Raw genomic sequence first — 17,374 nt, 5'->3', positions numbered from 1 at the left:
TGTAGATTTAGCATCTTCTGTGGTAGTATCAGAACTATCAGTTGTAGTAGTTTCAGATGTGGAACTACTTTCAGTTGTAGATTTAGTTTCGTCTGTGGTAGCATCAGAGTTATCAGTTGTAGTAGTTTCAGAAGTGGTACCACTATCCGTTGTAGATTTACCTTCTTCTGTAATACTATCAGAATTATCAGTTGTAGAAATAGTTTCAATATTTTCAGTAGTGGTATCTCTTTCAGTTGTATAGTCAACGATGCCCGCAGTTGTTTCCGATATAGCTTCTGTCGTCGCCTCCGTTTGGGCGTATATTCGCCATATTGCACATAGCACCTGCAAAATTATAAATTAGTAACTTGCTATTTTACACTACATGTTTTAGATGTATAACAAATGTAGTTTAAAAACATACAAGTAAGAATGTAATGTCTGTTTTCAGGATCATTTCTAATTACAGTGCATATAACTCTGTAATTGCTCTCTCTTATATGACAGAGGATTTTACAAAGCAAATAATAAAATTGTCTATAATCTTATCATCGTACATAGGACTTAAATATCTCAATAAGCATAATGATACCTAAATTAATTAAACTAATGCGATATAATTATATATTACAAAATAGAGGAATTTCTTAAATTTTACGTACTTGTAAGACTAGAAACATTACATTGTTCATAATACTCAAAGAGGACAAATATAGCCTTTGGCAATTGTACTTGAACGACAAGCGTTAATAACGTAACGTAGACGAATAGTCGTAAAACATTTCATGTTTTATGAAAGTATCGAGAAATAGTAATCAACAAGGTCGAAATATGCTCGCAAAAATACAGTTCTACACCTTACCATAATATTTAATTAAAATTTACATAATCTGAAATGAGAATATAGAGCTTCCTATTGCGCTAATTTTTAAAGTTTTACTTTATCACTATTATTTATAACTATCGATAAAATTATGATGTTATCGATAAAATAAACTTCATTGCAATAATTACCATCTCTCGATTTATGAATGTGAACAATAGTATTCTTCAATTACTGCATTTATCTCGGAAGATATGAGCAAAAACCACGTCAACTAGGTGAAAACACGTAACTGATCATAAATGTACAAGCTTTCTGATAATACGGACAAATCTGTAATTAAACACAAACGCTACGCATTCATGTGAGCATTACAACATTTGTTACGACTACTATAAGAAGATGTCACGAGTTTGGAACTTTGTTTTCTTAGTCGTAAGTATATAAACCGATGGTTATCGTTTTATGCACCTGTAGTAGTGTTATCAGTCATAAAAAAATAAGTGAAACCAAAATGAAATTCGTGTATAAGTTACGAAAATGAGCTGCAACTTCCTAATTTGATTTGAGTCGCCTTCATTGCGAAATAAGACCTACGTAGAAGTAGGAAGGTTAATAACTGTTTAACTGAAATGGGCACTACCAGCTAAGAATCACACAATATAAGTAGTATACCGTCGGAGATAGTGCAAATCCGCGTATGTAGTATTGGTAAAAAGCACGTAACCAAATTTCACAGGAGTGGGGTTTAACGTTATTACTTTGTTATTTCAATGGCTACTACTTTAAATTTTAATAGCACAATAAGCATTAATTTATGTTGTCTACGGACTGAGAACAATAGATTTCCGTAAATCACGCTAATTTGGTTGCCACGACATTTACGCGTATTTCATTTGGCCACTAAATTACCGTAATGGAGACTCATGGTCAAATGCTAGTTACGCGTAACTGCACTATCCCCGACGATATGTCTGGTTAAATCACCGGTGTAATTGATCAAAGAAAAATAAGACTTAAATTGCCATTATCACCAATATTGTACTTTGCATGATCATGCAATATAATGCACTAGCAAAGACATAAACCTATCTGTGACAAATGGAAAGATACACAGATATTTTATGTCTAGTATAAGTATGACGGCTGACAGTGATAGTGACGTCGTCATGGGACCTGTAAAGGGCCCCGAAACGTTAGCTTGTTTGAAAAAACAATACATAATAACGCGATTTAGATTCGAAAAAACAATTTCATATCTAGTACCTAAGTGGTTTACTACGCGTAGATAAATCATATACATTGATATTTAAACTTTTTCACACATTATTTGATTTCAAAATCAGGTCTTACCTAATAGTGTATATAAAAACGTATTTTATGGTAACATATCACAAACTCGCATTTTTTTCCTAAATAACCTTTGTTCGAACTTTCATTACACCGAAAACCGAATTATAACGAAACCGTAGTTCTTTCAGAATATGTTGGATGTTTATCGCAAAGACACTATTAGGTTTGGTTAGGTTATGTTTAAAAGAAAAAACATTTTCCTCTCAAAATCACTTTCGAGGTTATGAAAATTCGAGCAAACGTTATTTCTGGAAAATGCCATTTCGGACTACTAATAGGTAACCGTCTTTTATTTACCTCGACGAAACATGGTCACATTCTCGAAGGGATTAGACCATGGACGTTGCAACATGTCCACAAGTTAAGTAAAATACGTTTCATACACGATTAAAACCCGATTTTGAAATAAAATAAAATATGTCAAAAATGTAATGTTTTGATTGTAAATGTTGAAAAGTATAGTCATGCTGTAACCACTTTTAATTTACTGTAAATGATGATTGATGCGTGTTAATGAGGCACAAGATATGTCATAATCGTCAAAGGATGTAGTATATGCCTACCTGGTGGGAAAAGGACGCAAAAATGAATCGTCGCCAGGCGTCCGGATAATGGCGGATATAGTTAGACTTTTTAGAAGCGTATCCAGCCAAATTAGATGGTGTCCAACTCACGAGAGAAAAGGTCATACAAATATTTCTCCCGGCACCTCTGCGTAGCAGTCCGGCATGGTAACCGTTCGGCCACAGACGCAAGTTATCTGGAAGCGAATAGTAGAAGCGAAAAGTAAATGTGTTGTTAAGGATTTTTAATATATGAGCAAGTTTTGTTGTGTTTTGTTTAATTTTGATATCGATAGCCATTGCAATAATAGATGATTCATATAATAAAGAAAAATAATTCATTGAATACAATTTATAGGTATTTCATTACAATATAAGACGATTTGTCGATAAATGACCAAATGATCTGATTTCACATTAAAAAAATTGTGGTATTAAAACTACGACACAAAATCCTTAAAGATGTCGGGCTAAACTGGTCTGGTTTCTTTTGACGACAGGTTTAAAGATCTGACAACCCTATATGTATCAATTTTATATGTAAAACTATCATGTATGCTAATTGAATAACTATTTCATCATTATTACTTCAAATAACAAAAGTAACCTATCTCTAGCTTTATACATACGTTAAGTATGCATTAAATTTATTCACTATACAATTACTGGTATTTATTTATTTATAAAGCATTGGCTTCAGAGCCATCAGCTTAATGGTAACAAATAATCAAGAAACGCATAACGTAATACATAAACTACAAATTAATTCGTGTAAAAAATGTAAGTAATAAAACCCGCCATTTGTTTTTTCACTATTTTTTTTTTAACGCACACACTCAACATTTTTGATTAATTTGATAAGAATTTGATTAATTATTGGTGATGTGATGTGCTTTCGTTACCCATACATAGGTACTGCTATATTAAGGTTAATTCAAATACTTGTCCCTATTTACCCTCTAACTTACAATGTTACCTACCTACAATACCTATCCAAGAAATTATCAACTAAAAAACTTTAAAATTAAAGTTTTTTTATTGAATTGATATTCCACTATTTTTTGTGAAATTAGGTACTCCACTAGTTTGTTATAATTATTAGTACAAAGATCGAACACACAGAAAAAAATCCTTCGATCCGGTCGGATTCGAACCGACGTCTTCTAGCATACCGTGCCAGACGCTAAACCAACTAAACCACAGAACGAACCAGCGGACCTCACGAATTTTTCTATGTGCTTGTTATCGTGTCTTTGTATTTGGTTTTTCAACGACCTTTTAGTCGTAGCGCCATCTATGAGAAATCTATGAAAGTTTTATCACCCATTAGATACCTTTACAGCTACCAGCTCTGGCGAGAGATGTCGCTATTCACTGTATTTTTAAATTGTTATTGAATTGATATTATTTAATTTCTGATTTTAAATTCTTTAACTATACTTGAATAAAAATTATTCTATTTAGAATCGATTAATTGAATGGAATACGCGTATTTCCGCGTATTCCGTTCAATCAATCGATTTAGAGCAAGCGGAAGGAGGTTTCCATCACTAAATAGTTCTTGTGACGTCATAGTGGGTACAAAAAATGTGGCACGCTTGGTTTTCATACAAATTGCTGTACCTACTTGCGACGTCTATCTAGGTATATGTCTGTGCTTACAGCTATAGGCACCTATACTCACAGCCTCCCATGGATTTACATATAACATGAAATGTAAATAGTGCATCAAAATGGAATATTTTAATGCACTCTTTGACACGTCATTTCTCAATGAATAATTTTACACATTACCTAGTTATTCCTTTTATTTGTGCTTGCAAATAACTTCCAAACTTAGTCCCTCTCGTTAACTGAAAACCAGCGCAATAGTGAACTTAGTCATAATTATGCTGTGTCAGTTGCCCTTTCACTGTTGTAATAAAAAAGGTTTATAAGTTTCCTTTTGTATCTGGATTAGTTCTGCAACGAACACAAGCCAAATACCCAATACTCAGACAGACTATTCGGCCTAATTAACGTAAGTAACGAAAATGGCCCGAAATATGTCGGTTAACAACTTCAGATTTAAATGTACTTCTTCGTAAGGAAGAAAGTAATTGTTTATTTCACTTCAGTTTGATTAACTCTCAAAAAAAATTAATTTTATTTTCATTTACAAGTACTCGGCTGATTTTATTGGCGTTCATGTAGTCGTAAGGACCGACGTAATACTTATCTAAGTAGTTTACATTTGATTTGACACCTTTTTTGTGTCTTAGAAAAATAACTTAGTTGTAATTTCCTTTGGTCTCTTAGATAAATAAGCAAAAAATCATGTTTTTACCAACGATATCTATGTAACATGCGCACGTTTTTACTTATTTCTTCCTCCTGATTTTAGGCATTCGGTATTCGGCCGAATTGCAAAAAACAGTCCGAATACGTCGAATACCAAATAGTAACCGGCCATTTGTCGCAACAAATAATTTGTATTATTAATCTTTATTATTGTATATTACTGAATAAAGTGTTCATATATCTAGCTTGTTGATAATTATTAAATTATTATTTCTAGGGCTTATGCCGAAGCGTCAGTGACGCTTCGAATTGTACTAAATCCGGAAAATTCCCGAACGACGAACTGCCCGACTGCAGAGGATTCACCACATGCACGCCACTTGGCACTGATTTGTTCTACAAGTACAACCTTCAATGTCCCGCAACATTCATTTTCAATCACCTCGACAAGCAATGCAGCAACTCCACAAGATATAAATGTTTCCCAGATTATAACTGTACGACTGTTGGGAATTTCGATTACCCGGATAATGAAAATTGCACTTCGTACATTGCATGTGCAAAAGGTTTGTCTGACGTTGTAACTGCGAGATTAATTGATTGTCCTCTAGGTAAAATTTTCCGTTCCGATATTGGACTTTGTGTGTCTAGTATAGAATTTGTCTGCCTTCGTGAGATAATTTGGGCGACAACGACCTCCAACGACACAGCCACTGAAATGTTATTTATTTATAATAACAGCGATTCAATAACGGAAGTTTCGAACGAAGAATTTCCATTCGTGCCTTCGAGCAGTGCCCTTTTATGTGTTAGTTTTCGAATTTTGTTCTTACCTGTTTTAACCACATATTTAGTCAGTGCAAAAACTTTGTAACGTATGTATATACAACATCAATCTGCATAGGTAATAATAAGAATAAAGTTTTACAAATAACATTATGTATTTATTTCATTTATTGTGATTTCATTAGTCCTCTTTTGTCCGAACAATCTTAGAATAATAACGCATAGAATGATAGTTTCATATCAAACGAACTGTCACAAGTGAGGCAAAAATCAAATTCAAGTAGGCTAGTTTTAGTAGTAGGTTAATTTTCGGTTTTAGTGAATATTTATATAAAAATACAAGTTGAAACGCGTTACCTACTTCCTTGTGGAATGTGATGTTAGTATCTATTTTATGTTTGTCTGACGTATTTTTACACTCATTTACCGCACATTTCGTCATTTTTAACTAAAATTCTTGAGCTGTTCGCGGTGCAAGTTGACCTTGAGCACTGAAGGCCCGCCCGCTCGTGTAGGCCCATTGGGCGCGCTTCAATTTGCCTCACTTAGCGTGTGCGGGCTAAGTTTCTATGCATTATTATTCTAAGCGAAAAATATAATAAAAGAAACTTTCTTCCATTTCCCACGGTAGCGCGATTGGCAGCATAGAAAGAGAAAGATATTATAGATTCTGCTGTTCATCTTTTTTAGTCTACATAAAAGAAAATGTATTTTTGTATTCGTATAACGAAATCTGAGGGCTATGCAAAAACAATGGCGGGTTTTTATAGTTACAATTTTTTTTAAACCTTTTTGAGTTTCTTAATTATTTGTTATCTTTATAAGCTGATGGTCCCATAACGAATACCTAATAAATGGAATTAATGTAGGAACACGAGTTAATTTTTAATTTAAATAAATAAATAAATAGTTATAAACTTAGAATAATAACGCGTTATAAATAAATTTAAATTACCAAAAGTATACATACAATTAGAATTTTTTTAAATTCCTAGTTATCTTTTTAAGGTGATGGCCATAAAGTCAATGCTCAATAAATAAAATAATAATAATAGGTTTTATTATAATGTTTGAACATACATAATCTTTCATTAAAAGGATACTAAGCTAATCAAAATGTTTTCTAATCTGAGAAGCTCAATCTGTAAAAAAATTCAAATCAAATGATGTACCAAGCGATCGAACGTAACCATAACTAAAACAAATTAACCAAAACAAATTTTAAATAAAACCTATATACATATACGAGTTATATACGAGTACCCACTCGTACAAAACAAAATGTGTTGGACAAAACTATTTTTCTCCGTCCTATTTACGACAAAACAAAACAAAAGGAATGACAATCAGGGACAAATTGTGCAAGATTCGCTCTCGACCTTTTGGAGGGAAAAGTTTCGTTTTTATTTTGGCTTTCAATTATTTTGTAAAATCTAGTTTAAAGTGGAATAGGAAAGTGCTGTTGTGCCTTAATCGAAGATTAAAACGCGAAATTATACGAATCTCGAACTAGAATACCCGTACCGGCCCGTTTTAAGGAATCCCCAGTAAATCCAAACACGTCTCCTCAAATTGCCTATCCTCTTTGTGGCGCTATATTTACAGAAACATAATTAAACTTCATGTTTAGGCTGATGGCTTTGCCAAAGCCTTAATAAATAAAAAAAAAACAAATTGTGCAAAATTCTGTGCCGGTTTGACATTTCCGCAAAAGCGCGTTTCATTGAATTCTATTAAAATTAAAGTAAACAGGCGCATTTGTTTTCTCTTTTACTCTTCAACTTCATAATTATTACTCTGCTGTGTTTACACTTATGTGAGCATCATTAGCGAACAGAACAGATATAATGTGTATGTAAATTTTAAAGGTTAGAAATTGCGAACTGTGTTTTTAAATTATAATAAAGTTGTGAAAGGAGCAAAATAACTAAAACTGACCTTCGTTTGCAACCTTTTATACGTGATTACGTGCAAATGTATACGAACGTGCTCTTGCCACGGTGAGTTGATGGTTTGTTATTGTAAAATGGGCTTGAACTTAAACCTTAGTTTTTCTTTCATAATTTGTAATATAATTATATATGGACGATCTTTGCAAAGGCGGATGCCGCGATTCGCATGCCTTTGCCGTACAGCATCGTCAATCGAAGGACAGAAACTGCCACAGAAGAGCGCTGCATCTGATGGCATATCACCGCCGCCACGCATCCCCAGAAGTCCTACTGACATCCTACAAGCGCTAGCCGCTACTGTTGGGCCTGACCCAACAGCTGCCCATTACAAGTAAGTTTATTCATACACAAATCATCTTTATTTCATATATAAGCAAATTACACATGAAAATGTCATATTGGTTAAACTGTACTGCTCATTCGTAAGGCAGATTCCCCTGAAAAGAATGAGCAAGAAACTCTGGGGATTGCTCTTTGTAAATATACGTTTGAATACATTTATCATTTATAATATTTATTTCAAACATCTGATAGCTAAACAGGTCAGTATATATTTACATCTATCCCAAATATAAAGTACCTATAACTGATTTTCGAGAAGTCTGGCTTAGAAAGGTAATGGTTATTGAGTTCTTAGGTTTTCGTGATTGTTACACATAGGAAATGAAACTATTTTTCTGGTTTTAAATCGCATATATTTGTTTTTATTTGTATTTGTCAGGCCCTTTACAGCTCCCATGGTCACTATGGGACCTGTAAAAGGACCTAAATGTTGGTTTCTTTGAAAAAACAAATATACGCGATTTAAATCCGGAAAAATAGTTTCATTTCCTAAGGTAATGGTTATCACTTAAAATTATGAAATATCGATATGTCACCAACATAAATAAAAATCAATTAAAATTTATAAGCTACGAAACTGTCTACTCCAAAAATGCAATAAGTCTGATCTGTAAGATCAGTCAAGATCAATTCAACTAGCCCGTACATAATTATTTTGATATACCCTATCACGCACTCACTGCCGCACAGCGGTTTCGCCGTTTTCTGCTTTTCTCGGGCGTAGCAGAATATCAGTATACGTTGCTCTAATTGAGCAGCAGTTACACTGAGCTACGGCCGTTTTAGCACCACACATGCAATGCGTTCTGAGCTTTTATTGTAATGCCTTACATATTTCTGTGTTTGTACTTGTTGTTATTTGATCTTTTGTTTATTAAAATTTAAAAAATAATGATATCTTGTTTTAATGCTTATATTGTATTCATTGTAGTTAACTTTTTTGTACTATTGTTTTTTTGGATTAGTTTTTTTATTTATTTTTGCTTGTGTATGCGTATCGCATGTGTGTGTTTAGTGATAAATAAACCATTTATCTATTTAATAGTTCTGCTGTGTGTAGTAGAGGAATTGATTAATGTGCTGCAGACTGTTCTGTTACTATATTTCGAATAGTATACCAAACTTCAAGTCAATAGGACTAGTGGAAGTATAATATTCAGTTTTGGACTAAGATCTGAACAGTAAGAATATTTGCGCACTACGTCCAAATCTGAGAAATGACGGTCCGAATGTCACAGGTGTCTGAAGTGCCATTTTAGCTGTACGAGTACATGCCATATTCGTTTTTTCTCAGATTCGAATTGTACTTAATGCACAAGTGATATCCGAAGTGGGTTCGAGATTTCTAAATATTTATACTCTCATATTCAGAATTAATATGAATTGGATGCAATGCGCAAACATGCTAACATGGAAAAGACAGTAAGACAGTAGCGTAGTGTGTGAGAGGTGCAGAAGGGGCTGTGACCCCAGGTACAGAAATTCACAAGAAAAATAAATGTAGGTCATACAATTATTTCTCCCAGCCCAGGAATCGAACCCGGGACCTCAGTGTGGCAGACCTGAATGGTAACCATTTCGCCACAATAGCAGTTGGAATAAACTTTTATCAGTTGTGTATCCTGTGAAGCTACTCAAAAGCTTTTTAAGTCTAACTGTGATTATTTAAATTTCAGATATCATGATGATCCATATCTAATACCCCTATCAAACTTCCGCAAGAGATCGTATGCGTTATCTGCTGAAGCCGGTCGCAAGGCTGCTGCATGGATCAGAGACGAGCATGCAGAACTATTTGCAACAAGGATATGGGACCCTCCACTTCGAATGAAAACTCCATACTTTAATGCTGACCCACACATTGCAGCTTTTACTCCTAGGCCTATTTATAATGATGAAAGTAAGGTACGCAAGAATATTATCAGAATCATTCAATAATATCTTCGTAATAATATAAATAAAGTTGTCATTCTGTATTGTGATCGAATTCTACATTAAAGAGACAACATACATTACTCAAACTAAGTTTTGTTTTTATGTTTTATGAAAATAGCTTGGTCTTTATCTCTGATTTTGGTATTTACAGGTTACAGAAGACGATCTAAAGTACACTCTAAAGAATGCCCTCGTAGAGGACTCTATAAAGGTGTTCCAACTTCTGGGAGGCACAAAGGGAGTAAATGAAAAACTTAAGATTGAGTTCTTACAACTACTATGCTTTTACAATGAAAAGGAACCTGATTCTGCAGAGTGGCTTGAAGAGAGATGGTTTTCTGCTAATACTAGAGAGAGACAGGCTGCTACTTGGAGGTAAACAAAAAATAATGCCACATGTGACGATATTACAGAAGTGCTTATATTACACGTCGTAAAAATAACACGAACTACATAAACCCTATACAATACCTTTTCCTTACCTTTTACCACTTTACCTTTTTATGAGCAGGAGAGCTCCTTGTGAAAGAGTTTGTCCAGGGTAGTACTACCACCTTACGCACTTCTGTCGCCAAACAGTAATGGCAGCATTACTGTGTTCCGGTTTTGAAATCACATGCACATGAGACTTGTCAACTTATATCTCAGGATAACGGGCGCAGTGGCACTGGAACTGTTATGGACAGTCGTGTAACTAGCTTACCATGAGGCGCACGACTTGTTCCTGCCGTGACACTTGATGTTATAAAAAAAAAATTAAATCCTTTTTACTTAACATTGGCAAAAAGTTAAAGCCATAAAACAAATAAAATATTATATATTATGTGAAATTTTATAACACGACAATGCAGATAAAACACAAGAAAGTTACTAATTAATTTCCTTCATGGAATCTTTCAACCTCACTCCTGAAAAGTTGTCTTTTGGCAATTCCGACATTTTAATGTGCTCTTAGACTTTAAAGTTATGATTTTTTTTAATTATAACCAAATTTTTTAACAAACCTTGTTTTCTTACAGATTAGGAGGGCTCGCTGATCAGATCTTTAATTCATTAGAACCTAAAACTCCTGAAGTGTACTGCGCTGTAATCCAAGGCATGGCAAAATATTACCAGGTATTTACATTATTCATTATTTCACTCAAACATGAACCATAGTGACTCAGAAATTATTTAAAACCAACAGTCCCATATCTTCATACATAAGTTTTGTTTACTGTGACCCTCCCTATAAACATCTTGGTTATACGGGAAGGGCACTATGACCTGTGCAAGCGAGCCCGCCCAGGGACCTTTTCAGTCACGTCCTGACCCCAGATCAGCTCATAACACAGACTTCATCCAGTTTTCAAAACGCTAGTGCCTTGGGTGTGCTGCCCCGGGTGCACATACAACACCTCTCTATTTTCCAAATAGATACCAGAGCTGTGGGCACGCTCACGTCCCGTACTTTCCGCAAGTAATGGTTGCCACCGCTAAGCCGTTAATCCTAAAGTCCACTAACAAATCTCTTCTTCAGTTAATGCAACATTAAAAGCAACATTCAAAATTATAAATAACTAGAAACAATAGAAAAATCTTCTATCCTTAATTTGTCTGGAAATAAATTGTAAGACTCAAGTATATTCATATGAAACTTTTATATCAACCTCATTGCCATAAAGTAATTTATGTATAAGAATCATTGACCATAAAAATACATACTTTAACAAGCATATAAAGATTTTCTATAATTAACCAAATGAAATTAAATTGCCAGGACCTACTTTCAAATTACAATAATAATAATAATGTCCCAGAAAACCACATCAATGGTCTCATACTAGGGAATTCCTATTAAAAAACATAGAAAGGAATATAAATTATAGAGAAGACGGGTAAAGGTGGATTTATCTCCAACCAACCCAAAGCGGTTAAAACAAAGATCAGTGGACAACAATGTGCAAAAGAGAAAGAAATATAATAACCTTAACAAATACAAGTATAAATTAAATTTTTATTGAATTGATATTCAATTATTTTTTGTGAAATTACTCCACTAGTTTGTTATTATTATTAATACAAAGATCGAACACTCAGAAAAAATTCCTTCGATCCGGTCGGATTCGAACCGACGTCTTCTTGCATACCGTGTCAGACGCTATACCAACTAAGCCACGGAATGAACCAACGGACCTCACGAATTTTTCTATGTGCTTGCGTCGTGTCTTTGTACTTGGTCTTTCAACGACTTTTTAGTCGTAGCGCCATCTATGAGCCATCTATCTTTGTATTAATAATTATAACAAACTAGTGGAGTAATTTCACAAAAAATAATTGAATATCAATTCAATAAAAATTTAATTAATACAGTGAATAGCGACCTCTCTCGCCAGGACTGGTAGCTGTAAAGGTACTAACTGGGTGATAAATCTGTCATAGATTTCTCATAGATGGCGGCTACGACTAAAAAGTCGCTAAAAGACCAAGTACAAAGACACGACGCAAGCACATAGAAAAATTCGTGAGGTCCGTTGGTTTGTTCCGTGGCTTAGTTGGTATAGCGTCTGACACGGTATGCAAGAAGACGTCGGTTCGAATCCGATTTGATCGAAGGAATTTTTCTGAGTGTTTTTCTGAGTGTTCGATCTTTGTATTAATAATTATAACAAAATACAAGTATAATTATAAAAAAACACTGTATTCTGACAAATAAACTTATTCTATTTCAGTCATGCATTCATTCGTTTTTTTTCTTTTAGGCTGAACGAGCACATGCACTGGCACAAGAAGCGCTGGAAAAAGGCATAACATTATCAACTAACGTGTATAACGCTTTGTTGGGATGTGTCGGTTTCTTACGAGAAGGAACAGCCCTGCGAATTGACGCCTTGAAGAGTTTATTAAACGAAATGAATGAACAGGTATGTTAATTTCATATCTTGTAATACAAGTATAATAGTCTTAACAAACACTAAACAATACATATCTGACATTATAAATCAGTCCTCCTGCAATTAGCTTAATACCTGGCAATCATTAGGTCTAAACCAAGAAATACTCACATCAAAAGTGTCTATGGATCAAGCACGTTTATGCCAATTACTGAAAATCATAATTTTTAATTTAATATTAAAAGACTAACTCGGTTACACTCATCAAAAGTGTCTAGAGATCCATTGTCAAGCATATTTTTGCTAATTAGTGAAAATCAGGTTTTTTTTAATGAATTTTTTTAACAGTGATGGATTGTTTGTAGTAGTCAATTTTATAATTTGAAAATGAAATTGATCAAAAAAAGTCCATTAAAAAACCAGATTTACAGTAATTAGCAAAAACGTGCTTGACACTTGATCCCTAGACACTTTTGATGAGTGTAGTTGCGCTAATCTTTTAATATAGGTTTTACCGCTCATAACAGCTGCAGTGCCACTTAGAGCTTTAATCGTAAAGATCTGACTTCCACTGCATCCGACACATAGAGACATAAGTTGACAAGTTCTGTGTAAGCTTTAGAGTTCCACCAGTATCCTTGACCTTCAAAACCGGAACGTATTAATGCTCACATTACTGCTTGGAGGCAGAAATGGGTATGGTGGCAGTCCTGGCCAGGACGATCTCCTACACATAGAGCTCTACTGCTACTTAAACTTTTGTATGTCTATAATTTGTTTTGTCAATGGATGACTTAATCGAAACTCTAAAACACGCCATAGCGATCTAACTCAACAGACCAGACTCGTTTTTGTTTTTAAATGTTACACTATGAAGTGAAATCGCTGTTAATTCGTTCCATTTTCGAGGCGCTTACAATGGATTGATTGATACGAACGTAATACTTGACATAATTTTTATATAATTATCAACTCTTGTGTCGCACTATCTTAAATTGTGCAGAGAATAAAAAAGTAACGAGAAAGGTTACTCTCCGCCCCTCCCAAGCTTTTGATACCGCACCACGCCCGTCATATTGACGGTCACATTGACGGAACGGCAACAAGGCTGTCAGCAAGCCGATCTCTAAAAACAACTTTAATGTTGAACAGTTTAAATGAATATATTACGACCGTACCTTACTATATGATCGTCGTGAACTGTGCCACGAACAGCTGCTTATTTTCATCTAAATGGTATAAAGGGAGGAGCTACTTTCGCTAAAAAAGCTTATTAGGTTTCGAATTTTCAATATAATGCGATTCAGTCAGGTAGACATAAATATAAATTAGCAACAGGCGTTTCGTCACATAAAAATCAATATGCAATGCGTCAGATTTAATTTTTTTTTTACTATAAGAATGAAAAAGGACCTATCTGAATCGTAGCTGGTTCAAACGTCCCCATTTACTGTTGTTTCAGTATTTTAGTATGTAATGATCACGTGAATTATCTATATACATTCGTTTGCTTACTACGCCGTTCTTACAGTCTCTGTGCACGTCAAAACAAAAGAATAAGTAGTACGAGAAAGTGACGGGTAACCCTATCACTTCACGCATACATTTGCGCGTGTGCAGACAGCGCCTTGTACGTAGTAGTAGTAGGTAAATATCTTTCTACCGTTGTATGGAGTGTACTTGAGGATCGGTTTAAGGACTTTAGATGTTTTCAAAGATCGATAAAAATGTTATAATACATTTTTCAGGGTCTTACACCAAATGATGAGACGTTAACAGCTTGTCTGCGCTCCGTATCGGCGTGGGGTGGAGGAAAAATGTTGCAAGATTTTGCTCTGCAGATTGTGGCCGAATTCAGACAGCTGGGCATACAACCTGGGCTATCGGCCTATTACTATTTATTGTGCTTATTTTGTAAGGAACGTAAGTATTTTTGCTTATTATTACGTTAGGGCACAATATATCGGGAGATATAAGAAACTATTTGAAAAGATAATATTTGTGTGTTGCATCGGAACTGTATAGCGTTTACATAGTTTCGACACTACTCGACGTCCCCAACGAGTAAACGTTAGCTAGTTTTTACACAATTCTTTTTTTTTTCAGGCTGTTTAGCTCCTTTAATGAACCTCCTATTTTTTCATGCAAATAAAGGATTTATTTATTATCTATTTTAATGTAACTCAAATTCAAGGGAAAATCTAAATTAGGCACGATTAAAATAATACGCGTACTTTTCAGGTTATTATTTTGTAGCTAATTTCGGTGGCAATTTTTATTATTTAAGTATTCGAGTATATTATTGTGAATTATTAAATAATATTTCAGATTTTTACACTCGAATTTTAAATAATGCTTCGTGATAATATTTCAGAATATTTAAATAATTGCCACCGAATTGAGGGACCGAAAACTAACCTGAAAATTAATGTGGTGTATAAAATTATTAACCTTTAAAATTATTATTTTTTTTACAACGTAAAAACGCAGGTTAATTTATTCCCATCATTTTCGTTATACGTTTTTGGTTATACGTTTTTCGTCTATTTACTTTACTTGGAGAACAGAACTTAACAAGAAAAATAAAACACACTTTACATACTTTAACTGCCGCAGTGGCCGAACTGTTAACATTTAACAGTTAACCGGACGGCCACGCAGAAGCCTCGAGTTCAATTCCCGGGCCGGGAGAAACATTTGCATGGCCGACATTTATTTATCTCGTGAGTTTGGGTGTAATTTGTGGTTGTCTATTTGTGTGTTTATGGCACCCGCGATACGGATTTTTTTTTTGACGCACACACTGCGTTAAAAGAATTGTACGAATACAGTCTAGTCTGGTACGTTATTGTCTAGGTCTGTAAAGCTCTTTGTAAAATAGGTACATTTTAGCTACTACCCAAAATGTGTACAATTAGTGGTCACACTTTGTCTTCCAGAGCATATACATTGTTTTGCTTTTCTCTCTTTTAGGTGGACCTCGCGTAGATATTCTAACTGCAGTATTAAATGATCTCGAGAATAGAGAAAATTTGCAAGCCAAAGAACCCACAGACACTAACTTTTTCATCACAGCTATGGGAGTGTGCAGTGATCATTTACAGGTACATTTTACCAGCTACATAAATTTCGGGTCGTGGTTTAGGTCACTATAGGTCACTATTTACTAAAGTTTTCATCACTTGAGATCAGGTGACATTGTGACCAAACACTTGCTATTAGACAAGCAAAGAGATGCTTGTCGCCAAACATTGTAAAGATATGCTAACTAATAATAGCATTTGAAACTCGAAATAGTGACGTTAGTACTCATTTTTTTTCTATGATGTTAAGCGACACGCCTGTCCTTATGGACAGAGTTACAGTACCACTTGAGTTTTAAAACACAAGATCTGAGTGGGCACTGAATTGACAAGTCCCATGTGCCTGTAATTTTACCAGCACCCAAAACAAATTAACAAGTTGAAATTCTGCGAGATAGCATAGTATAATAAAACAAGTAATGTGACTCAGTACAACGTTGCAGTGCGACATAAAACATTCGCACAATCTGGCAGTGCACTCACGTTGCATAGCGCGTGTCGGTACACGCGCTTTTCTTTACAGAATTAAAGCGTTCACTCGGTGTTTTAAAAATGACATCGCATATGAAACCAAATAAAAAAATACTGAATGGATCGTAATTGGGAATAATGTGATTATTTTTATTTATACATAATACTTAATTATCCATTTATAAACGAGAATATAAATACATGTACTGCTTTCATTCAGTTTTTTTAATTCTCAAATCGTGTTTTCTCACTTCCACAATTTTATGTTACGACAGCATTTGGTTTTGTATGCGACATATAGTAGACATGTTTGTTGTTGTCAGAATTGTTGAGCTCAGCCCGTATTCGAGACACCAATCCTAATAGTATAAAAATATCAATATGTAAGTACTGCATTTGACAAAGACTATTTCAGTATAACACGAGAATACCGTAATTATAGTCCATTTCACATAGGATGAGTCCTGTGACACTACACATTTTTACGTTCCACGCATACTATTTGTAACTAATCCCTCAACCAGATTACAAATAGAAATAGCAAATTTGTCATAATGTACCAATAACAAACAATATAATTTGTTGCATTTGTAATTTTTAATAAAAATTACAGTACAGTAGTATGAAGATAATGAAATGATAAAGATCAAAATAAATTACCCCAATTGCTTGATGCGTAAAAAGAACTATTTATCCGTACAGATTTACCCCATAAAATCGATAAATCAAATCGGCTATCGTGTATCTCGCGTCAATATGAGTGCATACACGTAGCATGCCGGTCATTTTCTTTTGTTTTCGAGCATTGCGTAATTGCATTGGAGTAATTCTTCAAATTTCGCTTCGTTGCCGTTGATTTAATGCTTTGTTGTTGATTTTTTCGTTTCTTGTGTAGTTTTTTTGGTACTTTAATAACATAATAATTGAGTCC

General features: G+C 34.4%; 1 protein-coding gene across 1 annotated transcript in view; it reads left to right on the top strand.

Moving 5' to 3' along the window:
- Positions 1-7,718: 7,718 nt before the first annotated feature.
- The window catches only part of LOC113235510 (protein PTCD3 homolog, mitochondrial), a 19,865-nt gene continuing 10,209 nt past the window's right edge, over positions 7,719-17,374 (top strand). Inside the window, exons 1-8 of the mRNA XM_026471245.1 lie at positions 7,719-7,787; positions 7,888-8,070; positions 9,758-9,986; positions 10,168-10,391; positions 11,036-11,132; positions 12,758-12,919; positions 14,638-14,812; positions 15,863-16,034. Coding sequence (XP_026327030.1) covers positions 7,762-7,787; positions 7,888-8,070; positions 9,758-9,986; positions 10,168-10,391; positions 11,036-11,132; positions 12,758-12,919; positions 14,638-14,812; positions 15,863-16,034 — 1,268 coding nt within the window. The 5' untranslated portion in view covers positions 7,719-7,761. The remainder of the gene's footprint in view (positions 7,788-7,887; positions 8,071-9,757; positions 9,987-10,167; positions 10,392-11,035; positions 11,133-12,757; positions 12,920-14,637; positions 14,813-15,862; positions 16,035-17,374) is intronic.

This window comes from Hyposmocoma kahamanoa, unplaced genomic scaffold (genome assembly GCF_003589595.1).
Source record: "Hyposmocoma kahamanoa isolate Upper Pololo Valley unplaced genomic scaffold, ASM358959v1 87, whole genome shotgun sequence".
NCBI classification, from domain to species: Eukaryota; Metazoa; Arthropoda; class Insecta; order Lepidoptera; family Cosmopterigidae; genus Hyposmocoma; species Hyposmocoma kahamanoa.
The sequence above is the reverse complement of the archived record's forward strand: the minus strand, read 5'-3'. Positions and strand labels throughout refer to the sequence as shown.